Source organism: Clytia hemisphaerica, unplaced genomic scaffold (assembly GCF_902728285.1).
Source record: "Clytia hemisphaerica strain Z4C2 unplaced genomic scaffold, Clytia hemisphaerica genome assembly, whole genome shotgun sequence".
Taxonomy (NCBI): domain Eukaryota; kingdom Metazoa; phylum Cnidaria; class Hydrozoa; order Leptothecata; family Clytiidae; genus Clytia; species Clytia hemisphaerica.
Genome location: NW_027103510.1, coordinates 164,420 through 182,319, shown reverse-complemented (window position 1 = coordinate 182,319; position 17,900 = coordinate 164,420). Strand labels below are relative to the sequence as shown.

At 35.9% G+C, this 17,900-nt stretch overlaps 2 protein-coding genes across 2 annotated transcripts; both read left to right on the top strand.

Moving 5' to 3' along the window:
* Positions 1-759: 759 nt before the first annotated feature.
* Positions 760-8,770, top strand: LOC136799004 (uncharacterized). The gene is made up of 6 exons (XM_067055689.1): positions 760-969; positions 2,365-2,397; positions 3,137-3,319; positions 6,670-6,777; positions 7,303-7,558; positions 8,545-8,770. Exons 1-6 carry the CDS (start codon positions 906-908, stop codon positions 8,690-8,692), a joined length of 792 nt encoding a protein of 263 aa, XP_066911790.1. The 5' UTR covers positions 760-905; the 3' UTR covers positions 8,693-8,770.
* A 2,479-nt stretch (positions 8,771-11,249) lies between these two features.
* Positions 11,250-17,568, top strand: LOC136799058 (uncharacterized). Its single transcript, XM_067055737.1, has 6 exons — positions 11,250-11,398; positions 13,437-13,730; positions 14,568-14,813; positions 15,628-15,759; positions 16,088-16,304; positions 16,709-17,568. Exons 1-6 carry the CDS (start codon positions 11,311-11,313, stop codon positions 17,505-17,507), a joined length of 1,776 nt encoding a protein of 591 aa, XP_066911838.1. The 5' UTR covers positions 11,250-11,310; the 3' UTR covers positions 17,508-17,568.
* Positions 17,569-17,900: the final 332 nt, after the last annotated feature.

Sequence of the window (17,900 nt, the reverse complement as noted above, 5' to 3'; positions counted from 1 at the left end):
ATCGTTTATATGACCTGGCCACGAATTGAATCCACGGTTTGAACCATTGATAAGGCGGTGGTTACACGTAGCCGGGTTGAAAAAATGTGTGTCTATTTTCGTTTTAATTTTTCAATCCCGGAGTGAAAACAAGTTAAAATTTTCACCCCGTTGGTAGTCTAATTCAGACATGGTAGAAATAAAGTAAAAAGTAATTGAGGGAACAATTTTAGTCGTCTAGAAACTTTTGTGCACTAACTCCAAACAAAAGAAAAGTGTCAATATTGCAATTATAATTTTTTTTTCACTCAAAATAAATTCTTGAAAAAAGATGTGTGTGGATTTGTGTGTTAAAAGTTTTTCATTTGAGATGATTTTGTTTTGAGAGATAGTTTTTGCTTGATAAATTGTTTTCTTGCTACGCAAGTTTATGCGTAGCTAGCCGGGACACCGTAACAATAATCGTATTGTCATATAACTCCTATGTATTACATGCATTATAAACGACTCCAGTCTACCCCTTTGGTAAAAAAAGTGTTTTCAACCCGCCCCTCGCCGACGATCCCCAAAAGATTCTTGCCCTGGGTTGAATTATTTATGCATTTCACTCCAGGCGAATTTCACCCCAGCTACGTGTTGACCACTTCTTAATTATAAAAATAAATTAAGTCAAAAATAATTGACGTCAAAATTAACAATTGACGTCAAATATATATTATCTATTTTTATGAAATCAATGACATTAATACTAGAATCAAAAAAAAAATAATTTGACCAATGTATTCGGTATATTAGTTTTGTTTCTTTAGAAACAGTCATGTAATGTTAAAATAAAGTATTTCTATGGTCTCAGCACTTGTTTTGGATATCACTTATTTTCATCGTCAGTCGAAAGCTACGCGAGAAGAGGATCACCAGTATCTAAAATGTCCTCGATAACTTTCTTTATCACTTATATTATCTCATCACTGGTTTTGCTCAATAATAAAGGTAATTAAAAATAATTAAAAATTTTTTTGGCATGACATTTTGGCTTATTAGATTAATACTCTCAGTATTCTGTCAGGGCGGCTCGCAAATTTCACTTCATACCAAATGCAAGCAACCTTGGTTTACAAACCCAATGCCTAACCGCTTGCTCTAACGAAACACGACAGAAAACAGTCATTCACAAATACTTATAGCGTATAATTTACAGACCTTTATTAAGAAAACTCCCAACCCTACCGGTGCCCCTACAAAATATATTTTTAGTTCGATAAAAGAAACACCATCTACCGCAAAAAAAAATTCAAAATGTTTTTTTCTTGCCGAAAAGAAGCTCTTCAAAGTTGAAATACTCTTCTTTGCAAAAGTCTTCTTTTTCTTCCTCATCGAATTTTTTCATTGTAATTCTTAAATTTTCAGACTCAAGGATAGTTGGCCTAACAGTCACAGTTTTGTGTGCTACATCAAATAGAAATTTATATTTTTTACGTGACAAATATTTCAAGTTCACTATGGTCAGAGCCCTTAAGAAATTGTTTTCTAATCATCCGCTAAAATAAGCTCCCGTGAAATAATTGAACAGACGTCAACCACGTAGCGAGCACCTCACTAAAAACCGGGATTTTTCATCTCGTTTCTTAGTGAATTCCACTTTGACGATTTTCGAAAAATAGAAGTCTTTCAAGTGTTTTGACGCAAATTCGATTATTTTGCTACTGCAGAAGCTTTGAAAGTTAAAAGTGACGTAAGAAAATCTTAGAAAAATTTTAGAGCCCGAAAACCTGGGCTCAAAACATTCGAAAAAGTCGCAAAGTGGAATAGACGTTAATTGCGTAAAAAACGCGGGTGACGTCTAGTATAGGCTATCAACCACGATGATAAGTCCCCACGAAATCTAAGAATTTCATAGAAACGCCCAAAAACGAAATTTAATGCCCCCCAGCGGTTTGCGTGAATGCGTGAATGGGCTTTTTCACTTCCGTGAATGCGTGAAAATTAAAGAAAAACTGCGTGAATGCGAGAATTGGAAGTAATTGACCTTTTTTGTACCAATAGCTTTCTCATTTGGAAATCTTAATTAATAATTCTTTCAAAGAGGCTCAGCGCCATAGATTTGTAAAGCCCGAAGAACTAGATGGAGTGCTTTAAGCCATTCCAAGCAAAAAAGTGATATCGCAAAAAATATTGCTGCTTTTGTTTTCGAAAACCCGCGAAGCTTCTGATTGATCAAGCACTGAAATTCTATATTGTAATGTCATGTGACTTAGGTAGGATTTACTACCTAACCTCTCTACCTACCTACCGTACGCAAAAGCACGGTATCTAGCCATTTGGGCTTTACAAATCTATGCTCAGCGCCCCAAATTTAATTGAATTCAACTGTCTTTCTATTCGTAGCAAACCTGGTGGATGCCGAATGTACAGGTCGCTGTAAGTTGAAATATTCTTTTCAGTTCTTTCACATTTATCTTATGCTCACTGTTACGAACTTGATTGTGCTGTTATAGCAAATTAATGCGTAGTTGATCGACTGGAGAATTGAGAATGTTCTTTCGTATTTCCTTTTTGTATAATTTTTATGCCTTCTAGGGAACTTCGTGTTTTAGATAAAAAGCAATGTAATAAACCACAAAGCAAACTTCTAACACAAGAAAATAGGGTCAAAATGACTGTATAGATGCCCGTTGAATTTGACACCGTGAATTTTGAAGTTCTTGACTCTTTCGATGTCTTGACCGGCACTTTTTATTTCGGTGACCAAGTAAGCAAGCGAGTGGCGTTGTGCTAGCTGTCTGGTTGAAAATACAGTCATTTCGGTCCGACCACTAGTTAATGTTATCGATTTCTATATGTACGGATTCGATGGTATTCTGTAACTCTTTGATTTTTGCGTGACGTAGTAGTTTTGTATCATCAGCGAAGAATTTTCTCAGATTTTCTACTTTTTCCCCAAATTTTACAATAAAACACCCTACAAGGGACTGACTTTTCTATTTTGGTATTTTTGCTACCCTACCTGGGACTAGTGGGGGTTAAAAATGGTATACTGACTAGTAGCGTATCCCCGTAACCCATTTTGCCCTAGTACCCCCTGGACTATTCTTATAAAAGAAAGTGTAGCGTATATTGGTATCCTTATAAAAACGACTATTATATATTAATATTATAGTGGGACTCACCAGAGTAAGTGAAGAGAAATTCGATGTTGTGGTTGGTGACGTAATAAAACTCAAAGCACAATCAACACAAGGCGGATTTAGGTATCATTGGTCTGTGAATGGGCAGACGTTAACATATGGATTAATGCGATTCTCACCTCATTATGTGAATAGTAATACAGCAAGAGGATCTGGTAAGTAATATATTACTAAACTTGCCGCGTAGTCCGAGGCAACTCTAGTGGAATTAGATTTTTTCTCGTTTCGTTCGCTTTAAATATGCGGTCCAGCATAATAAGGAGTGAAATTAAAGACACTACGCATGAGATTCTTCCAAGAATGGGGGTGATGACACGTAGATGGTGGGGGTACTTAGGCAAGTGTACGGGTATGTGCCGACCATAAGGATGTCTTTTTGGAACCCTGAAGTCCCTGTAAAGGTTGGAAAAATCAGAAAATCAATCTTCAGTCCCTGTAAATATTGGAAAAATAGCCCCCCGGACAAGCATTCAAAATTACCAAACAAACCAAAATTACTCCTAAACAGAGCAAGTTTACCCCCCGGACAAGGCAAATTTTTGTCCCCACAGCGAGTATGGCGCATAGATATTGGACTGGAATCTCGAAATTTTGTTGTTTTGTCGCGCAAGCATCCCCGAAGTTAGTCTCTTCCGTAAATCTAAATGTTCGGTTTTTTTCCGGGACGGTAATATACATTTTTTCATATTACGTTATATGCTATTACCATTATTACATATTACTGATTTAGCTTTGAAAAGCTGAAGCGAGTGTTATGAATGCAGATTATAACAGTGTATGATATAACACGAATACAATATTAGTTGTGCAAATCTAGACTAGAGACTACTTCTGGCTGAACTTTGCATTTTGATAATTTTTGATGACACTGAGTCCAGTGAAGTAGACTAGGAGCATTTCGCGAGGTTGCCATTTTGAAAAAAAAATGTTTAGAATCCAAATAACAAAAAAGCTACTTGAAGTTGAAAAATATAATTAAGAATGAGAAACAAACATCAATAACAGATTTTGAATCCCTTATTTTAAAATAAAAACATTGCTTCATACTGTTTTTACCTTCCAAAAAGAACGAAAAAAAAAAGCATATCACCATATACTACCGGGCCACTTAATTGCACCATTCAGTCTATGAAAAAGCTTTATGTGGACCCCGGGCTAGTGCAAATCAAAACAAACAAAATGGCAGACTGGTTATGATTATACATTTTGATAAATAACGAGATTGCTCACGGGAATTTCTAACCCGCGCGAGCAAACCCACACCTGTCAATCATTTTTTAGGCCTGTCAATCATTTTTTAGCAGCATATTCAGTCACTTGTGGTTCTGAAAAAGGTGTTTGTAAGATAGCAAAAAAGAGATGAAAGTCGATTTTCATGTATTTTTTTAGTTGAAAGTTTTGGAATACTAGATTTTCAAGAGAAGGGAAAGTCATGACTCTTGGCTCTCTACCCACTAACCAACCTGATCCATTTTGAAATACAGTACTTGATGACAAACTCAAACTGAATAGGTGACACTACTTAGAAAGAAAATTTTTGTTTCTTAAAATTCTAACCGGAATTTTCAAAAATATCAATAAGAGCTCATAAAACCAGAAAAAGGTTTGTCGTCAATGCTGACAAAATAACACATACTACAACACACCGTTTAGGATTCGAACTCTCAAAAATGTTTCCTTGTCAGATGGCAGATTAGCGCCTTATCTAGTCTGAATCGCAGACCTCTACAAAACCCCATGTAGTATAAGGAGCACGAATCCGTTAGTGGATGCCAGCAGCCTACGCCTTATCCACTCAGCCACGGACACGATAATCAATGGGCAACAATTCCATATCTTTATTTGCCATGACCTGTATAATTTTACGCTGTCAAGGTATTAATTTCTTAAAGAAATAATTTTAGATTAAGATTATTTCTAATATACAAGAGCCGATCAATGGGCGATCAATCATCGCGATTTTCATCCACTCTTTAGTTGAAGAGTGACTCTTATTCCAATTCAGTAAGGGGACTCAGTAAGGGGACTCAGCAAAAGGGCTGTAAACCCTGCTAGTGTCTATGCAATTAGAAATTTCCATCTGGGGGGTTAGGACACTCTCCAATCTCCTTTAAAGTCTCAAAAGACTAAAAAGAGGAGCTTTGTTCTTGCATACAGTACCCATACAGCAGACAGAGCGCACACGCGCGGACGATTAAATACGATCGCGCGGGATGCAGGTCAAAAAATTCCTGTGAGCAATCTCGTTATTTATCATAAAGTATGATTGTTAGCTGATTCATTGACTGGAAAAAGTGTTTTGTACAACAGCTTAAAACAGATAGTTAGAAAGACAATAACAACAAGCAACATGCTGAATGGACCTACCTGATGAAGAGAATCAGATAAAAATAGGATAAATAGCATGAGAGTAAAAATATTTAGTGGGCAGCTTGAATAGATTACCGTAAGTGAAGTATAGTTAAAGATTGTTACTATAAATAACGAGGAACAAGAAGTAAAACAAGAAGTAACGAGAAGTAATGAGAAGTGACAAGAAGTAACACGAAGTAACGAGTATGTAACGAGTAGATAACGAGAAGTAACGAGTCCTTAAATGGAAGTAACGAGTGCCCAATCTAAGTAACGAGTACTTTAGTCAAGAAAATGACGCTCCATACCAGTTAATTGTTTTAAGATTGATGACGTCATTTCTAGATTTTTTTCAGGCACCTATATCTCGTGATTGGCTTGTCTGTTTCCTTTCAAATTTGGCATGTGACGCCTTGACAATAATGCCTTGAAATTAATCTAATTAGATTTTGTCAATTTTGGCGATGACGTCATGATTTCGGCGTTACTTCTCGTTACTTCTTGTTACTTCTCGTTACCTACTCGTTACCCACTCGTTACTTCTTGTTGCTTCTCGTTACTTCTCGTTACTTCTCGTTACTTCTCGTTACTTCTTGTTCCTTGTTATAGTAACAACCATAGTTACAGTCGTATGGCGTGAATAAATATTTTAGCGTGATTCCAGAAAACCCCATTTTTAGGAACTTTTTGGCTCAAATTTTTTTATGATTATCTGCTTAAACCAACTTTTAACCTATGATGGTACCCCACTTTCATGCATAAAAAGAGAAAATGATCCAATTAATGATCCAATTTTTCACAAAGTCCACAAAAAACCTATTTTTAGCCATTTGGCTGAAATTTACTCATTAAATTTTTTTTTCGAAATTCGGACTCCGTAACATTTTGGCCGCCACCATTTTGCACCTTTGTATCAAAAATCAAAAGATTCCTATGATTCAATACTGAGAAAAGTTCGTTGGTAACAGACGAAAGGTTGATTTATAGGACCTCCAGGTGGTCCGACAAGTTAAGAAAATGGACAAAATTTATTTTATAATTTAATTTATTTTAAGGCTTAAAACTCAAAAAGTTAAGAACATGCCAAGATTTTTCAAATAAAAAACTTGTAACGCATACCACAAAAACCTTTTTTAATTCATTTACATTTTAGCATTGGAAATTCGGGACATTCAACGGAGACATGGTGGAATATACAAACTTAAATTTGTAGACTATTCAAACAATTGCCAAATCATTGATTTCAAAGTTACAGTGTCAGGTAAAAAAAAGAATTTCTTTCTATTTTCAAACGAACATTAGGATTCCTTTACGTTCCTTTAATTAAACACTGTTCTCTCGCTACTCAACGCCTATAATCTTGAGCTAACGAAAATCTCAGAATGAGCTTCAAAAGAATCATGATAAAATCAATTTTGCATCAAACGTTCTAACTAACACTCGAGGGCTCAAATCAGGCGAATGTTTTTCGGATTATAAAAAGATTCGAATAATAGAAATTCAAATAAAATCGAGAGTCTATAGACCTTTTCATAAATTACGACACGAACATCACTTGCCTCGTTTTCGAACAATTACTATGGTGATTATGTCCCTTGAGACATTAAATGGTTTTTTTATGAAAAAAATGTAGTTTCAATAAAATCCTGCTGGGAGTTGATCACCATGACAATATTTTCAAAACGAGGCAAGTGATGTTCGTGACGTAATTTATGAAAAGGTATATTTTAGCATCTAAAATCTTAACAGTAAAATAAACTCTATTTGATGCTCTATCTAAAACAAGAACCAACGACAACCACAACAACAACAACAACAACAACAACAACAACAACAACTATACCTACTACAGAAAGAAGATATGAAAACGAGTTTACCCCGAAGCCCAATATCGAACCAGTGGTTGGTTTAAAAAAGGAAGAATCGGACCCGGTTACCGCATTTATTACATTGATAGTCGGCTGTTTCTTAGCTAGTACATTGATATCATCGGCTGTTCTTGTGATTGCTTATAAAAGAGCACTAGCTCGCCGCACGATGCAGTAAGTGCTTTACTCTATCTTGTTATATCACCTCGTCAAAGGAATAAAACGAATGTTCCTTAAAGGTCGGGTACCCCAAATGGGGTACTTATTGGGGTACCCATTTAATTTACAGACCAAAATTAAATAACCAAAAATCGGCAACGGCATTTAGTCAAATTAGTCCCAATAAGGGTCGTAAAATTCACAAAATTACCCTTTTCTGTTCCTTTTTGATCCGACTAAGGGTCTGAGAGTCGAAAGTTGGGCAGTACCCTCCCCCCCCGTCATCCTATAAATCTAGTACTAAAAAAAATTGGAAAAAATCTCTTGGGAAATTTATTTTCATACCTTAAAGTGACGGTGGACTAACTAAAATCAGTCTTTTACCCCTTGGAAATTTGAAAATAATTTTTTACCCCCTGGAAAACAAAAAAATACTCTTTTAGACCCCCTGGAATTCATGCTCAATTAACCACCTGGAAATGCTCGTTCACCCCCTGTATGGACATAAAATGGAATGGCCCAATTTTAAGCATAATGGGGAGAAACATTTTTATAGCTGGTAATTTGATAGCTAGTAATTACCTTAAGTGGATTAGATTTTGCGGGGATTAAATTTGGCGAATTTGGTGAATTAAAATCCGACCATTCGCAAAATTAAATCTCCGCCAAGTTTAACAAAAAGAACATTATAGTATGTGAAAAAATCACAACTTTGTAGTATATTTCATAGTAAATGTCACTCATTTCAGTGTCTCGAAATTTCCAATTCGCCAAATTTTAAAATCCCCGCCAAAAATCGTATTTTGGCCAATCACTAAATTAAATCCTCACCAAAATTAATCCACTTAAGGTATTTTCAAAGAATTAATAAACTAGGGATTGGGGTCTTAACAAGGTCCGGGGGTCGGAAGAAAAATGAAAAATTAACAAGCGGCGTGAGTGCTTATATTAGGCACCTGAGAGCACACTGCAGACAATTCTTTTTAAAATTTCATTTCCAGGAGATTATCGACATCTTCAATACAAAAGGATTCTTACAAGGATGATGACGATGATGAAAGTGACGTAGAAAGTCGCAAAACAGGATCTGACAAAGTGCGAAGACATAAAAAAAGAAAAGAGGATAGACGATACTCCGATGATGAATGACGAGTTGAAATAAAAAATATATTTGAAAAATTAGTTTTATTTTGTTTTGTATATATAAGATTTTAAATTTACGAAAGACATTAAGAGAAACCTTTAAATTTAATGTTTAGTATTTTTGGTTTCCATAAGCATTTAAAATGATTATCAACCACTAATTACTACAGTTGAGACCCTAAAGTTTGTCTACGAAATTCTTTTATCAAGATTTTCAAGGTTTTCAAGGTTTTTTGGCACTTTATAGGATATTTTTCAAGGTTTTTTGGGGCTCAAATTGATTAAAATGACAGAATTTCCCCTTGGACGAGGTGCATGAAAGACGTTACTCTCGAATACCTAATAGCCCCCCCTGCTAATTAATTTTTCGAAAATTTTCCACCCAGGACATTCTTATTCCAACCCCCCCCCCCCGCTTATTGATTTTTGGGAAAATGTTTTTGAAAGTTCTTTTGTCCCAATTCTGCTGTATTAGCCTCCTTTTCAAAAGTTTTCTACCCAAGACAATTTTATTCCACCCCCCCCCCCCCCGCTTATTCCAAACCCCCCGGCTATTAGGCACCCGAGAGAAGATTGATTTTTGTTTGGAATAGATGATTGCGAGCGAAGGGTGGTTCTCAAGGCATTCTTTAAAAATATGTTCACTTTTCAAGATTTTAAACCGTAGACACCCTGACCTTTGATTTGAGCCCCTGTAACTCGTGTGTTCCTCTTTCACTCGAATTAGTATTCGCATCCCTTCAGTTAACAATGCCTTATAAACCTTTCTCCATAGCTCGAAATTTCCTTAAGTTGTTCCCGTGCGTGTTGGAGATTAGGGAGACTCTACTAATTGCCATACCCCAAGCAATCGTTCCTTTGCCAGTTTGGCGAGGACAACTGTTTCCATAAAAATTATTTATAAAATTTAGTCTAGGGAAAGAGTACGATATTTAAAAGTAACGTTATCGAGTGTCGTTCTTTCTCGGTTAGACGTATTTTGTGTCTCGATTTGTCTCGATAAAGTCTTGCAAAACACAAACAAATGAGCAAAAATTTGACTGTGTCCAGTGTTTATGCGAAAACTTCTTTCAATCAAAATTTATTTTCAATGTATCCTAATAAGATCTTAGAGACTATTTTTCCTGTAACAGTACCGTGCAGCCACATCATTAGTTTAGCATTGTGTCTATGAGTGTGGTCGCTCGCCTCGCTTATTAAGCCAAATAAATTCATTACTTACTTTATTTACAATATTTTTCAAGTAAAGAATTTAACAAAAAAATTTAAAGTCTGCACTAGTCTAAACTAGAGCTAAGATACCATATTGGAACTAATTTTCGCGGGAATCAATTTTAGCGTTTTTTGCGGTTTTTCGTCAAAATCGCGAAAATTTGAGCCCGCGAAAAATTTTGAGAGTTAAAAACCGCAAAAAATTAATTCCCGCGAAATACAATTTTATATGTAATATTTATTTATTGAAAAATCCCTAGGAAAATGAAAGAAATTAGTTTAAAAATAGACAAAACCGCGAAAATTAAAACCCGCGAAAATTCCCGAATGAAAAAAACCGCGAAATGCAATTTTCCGGATATTTTTTTTCGACCACGAAAATTAGTTCCCGCTAAAATTAGTTCCAATAAGGTAACACTCAAACACAGGAACATTCAGACGTATGTACCAGAAAGTGGCTAAAACATAATATGATGCTAAACGTTTTCCCTCTACCTTAAAGGAAGAAATTTTCGCGGGAAGAAATTTTCGTAGAATTTTAATTCCGCAATTGAAAGTATTTTTTGTTTAAAATATGGCCTATTTGGACCTAAAAAGACCAATTTTAGAGGTCGTTGTTTAAATCCCGAGAATATTTGACAAAAAAACCGCGAAAACTCCGTTCCGCGAAAATTCCGTTCCGCGAAAATTTCTTCCTTTAAAAGGCAATCAATTTTGCAAGGTCTACACTCGCAGGCCTTAAAAAATGGTGTTTTTTTAGATTTTTTATTTCAGGTACAGTGCTCTTTAGGCAGTGCTCACTGGGAGGGCGGTCTTTATTGGTGTTTTTTTAGATTTTTTATTTCAGGTACAGTGCTCTTTAGGCAGTGCTCACTGGGAGGGTGGTCTTTATTGGAGGGCGATGCTAAAAACCTTATTCCCATTAATTTTCGCGCACTGTTTAATTTGGCGCATCTTGAGATATTGTTGGATAGAGGGCAAAAAAGGTATGGAATCAGTTTTATTCACTTATAGGACGCATTTTCACCACTGAGAGGTATATTTAACATAATTAAACAACGCATGTTCTTACAAAGAGCACGAAATATGGTATTTCTGCAACATCAAAGCGATCCTTCGCGAAAATTAATTGGATTGAAGGTATATATTAAATCGAAGTTGAGTCTTTAATAATTCTATTTTCACCAAAAGAACTATTTGACGCCAAATTTATTATTGACCTTAATTGAAATTAAAACAATTAAGAGCAATATGATAGTTTCACTTCTATAACCTCAATCCCATTTTCAAATCAAAAAAATATTTGACGTCAAATACATAATCGAGCTTATTATTGAATAACAAAAGGAAAGGCGACATGGCTTTAATCGGATATGGATGAATTTAATAATTGGTCACCGTGAAACAAGAATATGAAGTATAGGTTGTTATTTTGTTTGGTACTATGGAGTCCTATCGTGCTGTGTTCTCGTCGTCCTTTATATCAACATTATGTAGAAGGTATAGAATTTTAACGTTACAGTTAGCCCGGGGTCCACTTAAACCTTTATGATAGACTGGATGGCGCAATTAAGTGGCCCGGTAGTATATGGTAATATGTTTTTGCTTAGGCGGACTGTAAAACAGTCCGCCAGATTTTAGTTCTTTTTGGAAGGTAAAAACAGTATGAAGCAATGTTATTATTTGAGAATAAGGGATTGCAAATCTGTTACTGATGTTTGTTTCTCATTTTTGGTTATATCTTTCAACTCAAAGGAGTTTTTTTGTTATTTGGATTTTAAACATTCTTTTTCAAAACATGGCGACCTAGTCCAAACGATCCTAGTCTACTTCATTGGACTCAGCGTTATCAAAAATTATCAAAAAGCAAAGTTCAGCCAGAAGTAGACACTAAAGTCTGTCCAGATATAATTGGCAGTGGAAACAAGAATGCCTGTAACTTTTGATAATTGAATATAATTATGGAAATTTTTTTGCTTGTTTCAGAGAATCAAAAGCGCTATGAATGTATTTTTGTTGAAAGATTCGCGATTTTTAGCGGTTAAATTTGCGATTGTAAAAATTGAGCTTTTTTTCTACTTATATGCTTTAACGTTCATTTTTACACCAGTGGTAGTTCAACCTTAGGTTAAGAAGTTTATTAAATTTCAAGGCAAACATATGGAAGCCGAAATACCCCTTGGTAGCACTTTTCTGTGAAATATCAAATCTCCAACTTATTACTAAAAACGGGGTAAGGTTTAAGAGACAATGATAACTAAAGGGGACCTTATACCTTATCGGGGAAAAAAATGTCGGGGGAAAGTGACGAAAATTTTGAGGGGGTGACCAAATTTTTCCCCGACGAAATATTTCCCCGACATTTTATCACCCGACCAAAACTTGTACCGATTTTTTATCTCCGACCAAAACATTTACCCGAAATTTTATACCGCAACCAAAATTTGAATCTAATTTCTTTCCACCTTTATTTACCGAAATTAGTGCTTTAAACGTCGAATTACAAGATCCATTTTCGAGCTAGTGAAGGAAACCAAATCTTTTGGACAGTTTAGTCGCGGGTGAAAGTGACGAATTTGAAATTTTTGCCGGGAAAAGTGACGAATTTGAAATTTTTGCCGGGGGAAAAAAAAGTGACGAAAATGCCTCTAGGTGACGAAATTTTTCCCCGACGAAAAAAAAACCCGACTAAATGAAACATTTTTCCCCGATAAGAGTTTAGAAGAAATTCGAGTTATAGAGGTTCGAAATAAAGAATAATTCATAAGAATTTTTATGACGAAATTAGCCAAAAAATTAGGAATATGCTAAGAATAATTACCACAATGATGGAATTTGGCAACTGAAGCTAAGAATGCAAATTTTAGAGCAATTAACCTACAAATTGCCAATTATTCGTCAGCAATGCTAAAATGTTTCAACAAAATGCCTAATTTGAGTAATATTTTTTTGTTCACTAGATGGGCCTCTTTCAATTGAAACAAACATTTTTCGATTTCGATGATTTTTTAATTGCCGATGACGTCATCGATTACGTCATTTTTTGGGCTATTTTCCTTTATAGCTTCTCAAATATTGATTTTCAGGTATATGTTATGATATTTTTTGGAATCCTTGGATAAATACTGAGGTTAAGCATACAAGGATAATCACGACGACGGACGAAAAATGTAATAGGCTAGTGAAAGTACGAAATTTGATTGGTTGAAACTCACTGGCCTGTTAAATTTTCTTTCGCCGTTGTGATTTCACCGACTTACTTAACCTCAGTAATATCTTTCATTTGAGCCATATATGAGCATCTAACTTTCACTTTCATTTTCAAGCCCCAGCAAAAGTAATGACGTCACATGGGGACCAGCAAAATGGTCAAAATTTTTCTCACCACTCGTTTTCGTGATCTTATAGACCTAATTGATCATTTAAAAAAGTTAGTTTGCTTTTAATAAGTCTGTGCACACGAAGAACATAGTCGCTCTCACTAAAATGGAAAAACACCGTTCTCATAAAAAAAACATGTATTTTTGATTTGTTTCAGGATGTAAGAAATATGAGGTTCAAGAATACTGTCCAGGAACGTCTACTACCCTATACCACACAAAGAAAAAAGGTTATGTTTGGTTTAAGGTCATTGAGAAAGCAAAACCAAAGGATTCATATAAAACGCACTACGATGAAGGATACGAAATCAAAGATGATGGTGATAGATATTCTATCGAATCTGGTGACCTAAACATCAAAAAGCTTGCAGCCAATGATCACGCATTATACTTCTATAGACCAAACTTTACAACACTCCTTGAATGTCCAAATTATAGAATAATCGTATACGGTAAGATATAAGTTACGTGTTTTTTATAAGAACAAACTATATTAGAACATCAGGCTTCGATAGTCAAAATATCAAAAACATTTTGAGACTTTGCAGACACCCGATTTCTTAGGAAAATGGACAAAGATACTCACAAAATTGTGAAAATAAGAACATGTTTAGAACATTTTTAGGCTTAACTCGAAAAGTTAAGAATATCCGAATGCTTCAAAAGTTTTGGATGTTCTTATAAAAAAAACAATGTTTTAATCTCTATGACCCAGTGAGAATTGTTTGAGTGAAGATCGATGATAGTGCTAAATTCGAGCCTTTCATTTCTTATAAAAGGAATGAGTAATGATAAAATAACTAGGAAATGCAGAACACCTGGTCTTATTTTTTCTTCCTCCATTTAAATATTTTTGTTTTTAAAGAACAAAGGAGCTTACCTTAAGGGAACTAATTTTCGCGGTGGGTGGGTATTTTCGAGGGAAACAAATTTTACGGTATACACCCAGAACTCCAAAAGTTGCTTCCTTAACGGGGGGGGGGGGTTCAGGGGTCTTAAATACCGTCATACCGACAAAGATTTGGGTCAAATACCGTAATACCGTCGATAAAGGAAGCCTAATTACCGATACCGGTAAAAAATTAAATACCGTAATCCCGTCGTTTTTTTCTTCGGGTAATACCGATTTACCGGGGATAAAAGGCCCAATACCGTCGTACCGTAAAAGTGAACCCCCCCCCTTTACGGTATAGAAAGGTTAAATTTATAAGATTTAGAAAAGTGGGTGCGAATACAAATTCAGTATCACAAATAATAAAGATTAACTTCTTATCCTTGTTCTTTTTCAGGTTTAAAACCCAAACACAACAGGATTGAGGTAAAAGAAGGCGAGACGGCTACTTTAGGATTTTATTTGAACGTACCTAGTAAATATTCTCCTAAAGATTCCAAGATATACAAAATGGACGGTAAAGTCATGTTTGACGGAAATAATGGCAACACAGTTAAATACTCACTTAGTAGTAGACTTGAATATATGCTTTTAAGGTATAGACGCAAGAATACTAAAGTTTTTGAGAAATTCTTGTATACCAGTAAGTTTAATTGTTTATTTGTTTCTTTTGGTGTTTTTCCTTTTAATTTCAATGATGAGAGTGCCATGTTATGTTAAAAAAGAAGATTTCATCTTTTGAAAAATATAATTGTTTTTGGATGAATATACGAAAAATGTTTTCGAAAAGGTTGTTGCAGTAAAGATACCAGTTTCCGGTTATTTGAATTCTCCTACTTACTTCAAAGCAGTTAGCGTGGTGGCCGGGGAGGCAGAAGGGGCAACCTTCACCCCAATTAACCAATTATTTGGGGATGATAATTAGTCTCTAGCTATATACTTCGTTCAAGTACGAAACCAGATAAACAGTAGTATACATACATGCTTTTTTAAAAGAATAGTGTATTTTGGATGAGGGTCAAGTATTCTTGAGAAATTACCAAAATCGAGGGTGGCATATTCTTAACGTATTCTTACTTGTTAGACTTGACTTTTATACAAACATGAGAGATGATCAATTTGAGAGTTTGGGACTTTTGAGTGCACATTGAGAGCTAAAATCATATTTCTGCTTCGAATTTTCAATTTAGGTCTAACAAAAGAAGCAGTTTTATTCCATTAACCAAATACAAAATGACTATATTCTTATCAAATTCTGTGAAACTTTAAGGGTATTTCTACGGAAAGACCCCGGTTTTTGCCAGTAGTGGCAAATTTTATACAACTTTTGTCTAGGTTAAATTTGCCACTACTGGCTAAAACCGGGGTAGTTCCGTAAAAAAACATTACGTCATGAATATCATGAATAGAATTATAAAAAAACGTGTATTTCATTATCATTTCTTTCTTCCTTATAGCTTTGACGATTACTGACATACAAAAGAAACAAGAAGGACTCTGGAAAAGCGAATGGACAAGGACTGGTCCTTATGGAACAATTATTTGTAAAACTGGAACTTTTGGTGCCGAAGTATTTTTATACGTAGATAGTAAGCTAAATTTTAAGATTTCGTAGATGACACTGCACGCTCTCTTTTATAAGAATGTATTCTATAAGAATATTTATGACGAACTGGACCAAAAAATTAAGAATATCGTAAGTGTGTACACCAACAGTCGTAAGTGTGTACACCCCGACTGCAAAAGCAGCCATCGACAACAGTGACGATATCCATATCCATCTTATTCTATGAAACCTGGGCGGTAAAAATCAATTCAAATCCGACGTTTATATGTGAAAACTTACTACATAGGAAAGTATTACACAAGTAGATTTCCCTCTAGTCTTCGGCTATATTAATCTTATTTCCTATTTAGCTCCAACAACAACCACAACCACAACAACGACCACCACTACCACTACGACAACAACGACAACGACAACACCGACAACACCGACAACAACAACAACACCGACAACACCTAAACCAAAGGATCCTCTTGAATCTGGTTCCGCAAAAGCAATCGGCGCAATATGTTCAATCGGTATTTCATGTGCCGTCATCTTTGCTCTATGGAAATTTGTTTTCGAAAAGTGAGTAATCATAATTGGGAATATTTCGAGGTGATCCCTCCCAGATCCATTCAAGCCGAAAGGAGCCTCGAATTCCAAGTTTCTACACTGTCGAACATTTTTAAAAAACAGTGAATATGAGTGGATAAATTAGGGGATTGCAGTAGATAAAGGAGTTCTTCACATCAAAATCTACCACTGCTGTCTTTTCCGGATGTAAACTTTGCACTTCATTTTTTCCTAATCAAATCCTAATTTGACCGATCTGCTGCAAAGATAAAAAAACTTTGTCCCCGATTATTATTATTGAAACAGACAGACAGACTATTGAGGCGTCCCCTTAACGCAAGATAACATATAGCATTATTGTCTACATCTGGTTCCAAGGTAGTTGGTCTTGAATATAAATCATTTTGACATTTCAGGAAACTGAGTGGTGATCAAGAGGAAGACGAAATAGAAAAAGGTGTTAGAGGAACGAGAAAAGACGATGAAAGCAATAACAATACTAAAAAGAACGGTGGACGTTCCAAAAGACGACGTAAAGAAGACAGCCAAGAAACGAATGAGGAAGATGACTCCAACCAGAAATCGAAGAAGGATAGCTCACACGAAGAGAAAAATAGAAAAAAGTCACGACATAAGATGAAAAAGGAGACTTCGGACTTTGAAGACTCGCCAGAGGTAGATGGAAGGGAAAAGAAGGGTTCCCGAGCCCCACCAGGAATTCCTGGAAGAGAGATTTCGGAAATCCAAGAGCAACCTTCAATACCCGGAAGAGGAAAGCACGGCAGCCGAGCACCGCCAGGGATTCCCGGAAGAGAGACTTCGGTGATCAACGAGCAACCGTCAAAACCGGGGAGAGGAAAACAAGGCAACCGAGCACCGCCAGGAATTCCCGGAAGAGAGACGTCCGCGATCCAAGAGCAACCGTCAATACACGGAAGAGGAAAGCACAGCCACCGATCGCCACCAGGAATTCCCGGAAGAGAAACTTCGGAGATCAAAGAACCCTCAATACCCGCAAGAGGGAAGCAAGGTCACCGAGCACCACCTTTACCAGGGAGAGGAGGCGAAGAAACACCCGCTCTACCCCCTGGAAGGGGTGGGCAAACGAAGGATGACGGACAAAGACGACGGAAGGAAAAAGAAGGGTACAGAAAAGTAAGGGAACACGACCCAATGACGCCGCCCTTGCGAGGAGATGATATTTTCGCACCGTAGAAATAGTTGTAAAATGATTTTCTTTTACTTTAGGTAAATATAGATAATCAATGACCATCAAATTCTATACCATTTATTCTTTCCTTGGGTATGTTTTTTTTCGATTCCAATAGTATGGTGCAGTTTGAGTATGGTGCAGTTTGAGTATATGATAGCAAAGAAATATTTTCGATATAGATAAATATGCCCTCCGATGCATCGAAATGGGTCCTACCCACGGTGGAGTAGGAATCACAGCGCAACAGTTATCAACGGGGTATAACTCATTTCTCATAAATGACAATAATACTTAACTCTACCCAAATAGTAACAAACAAGATGAAAGGCATAGTATTTATGGTATAAAGTATCCGAAAAATAACTCCTTTTCAAGTGAAACGAAAAAAAAAATCA

What these genes read in the sequence shown, in the direction of transcription:
- LOC136799058 (XM_067055737.1), top strand. Translation starts at nt 11,311, where the DNA reads ATGAAGTATAGGTTGTTATTTTGTTTGGTACTATGGAGTCCTATCGTG. An exon ending in ATATCAACATTATGTAGAAG is followed by an intron (nt 11,399 to 13,436) that starts GTATAGAATTTT and finishes GATTTGTTTCAG; the next exon opens with GATGTAAGAAATATGAGGTT. An exon ending in TGGAAATTTGTTTTCGAAAA is followed by an intron (nt 16,305 to 16,708) that starts GTGAGTAATCAT and finishes TTGACATTTCAG; the next exon opens with GAAACTGAGTGGTGATCAAG.
- LOC136799004 (XM_067055689.1), top strand. Translation starts at nt 906, where the DNA reads ATGTCCTCGATAACTTTCTTTATCACTTATATTATCTCATCACTGGTT. An exon ending in TGCCGAATGTACAGGTCGCT is followed by an intron (nt 2,398 to 3,136) that starts GTAAGTTGAAAT and finishes TTAATATTATAG; the next exon opens with TGGGACTCACCAGAGTAAGT. An exon ending in TTTCAAAGTTACAGTGTCAG is followed by an intron (nt 6,778 to 7,302) that starts GTAAAAAAAAGA and finishes ATCTAAAACAAG; the next exon opens with AACCAACGACAACCACAACA.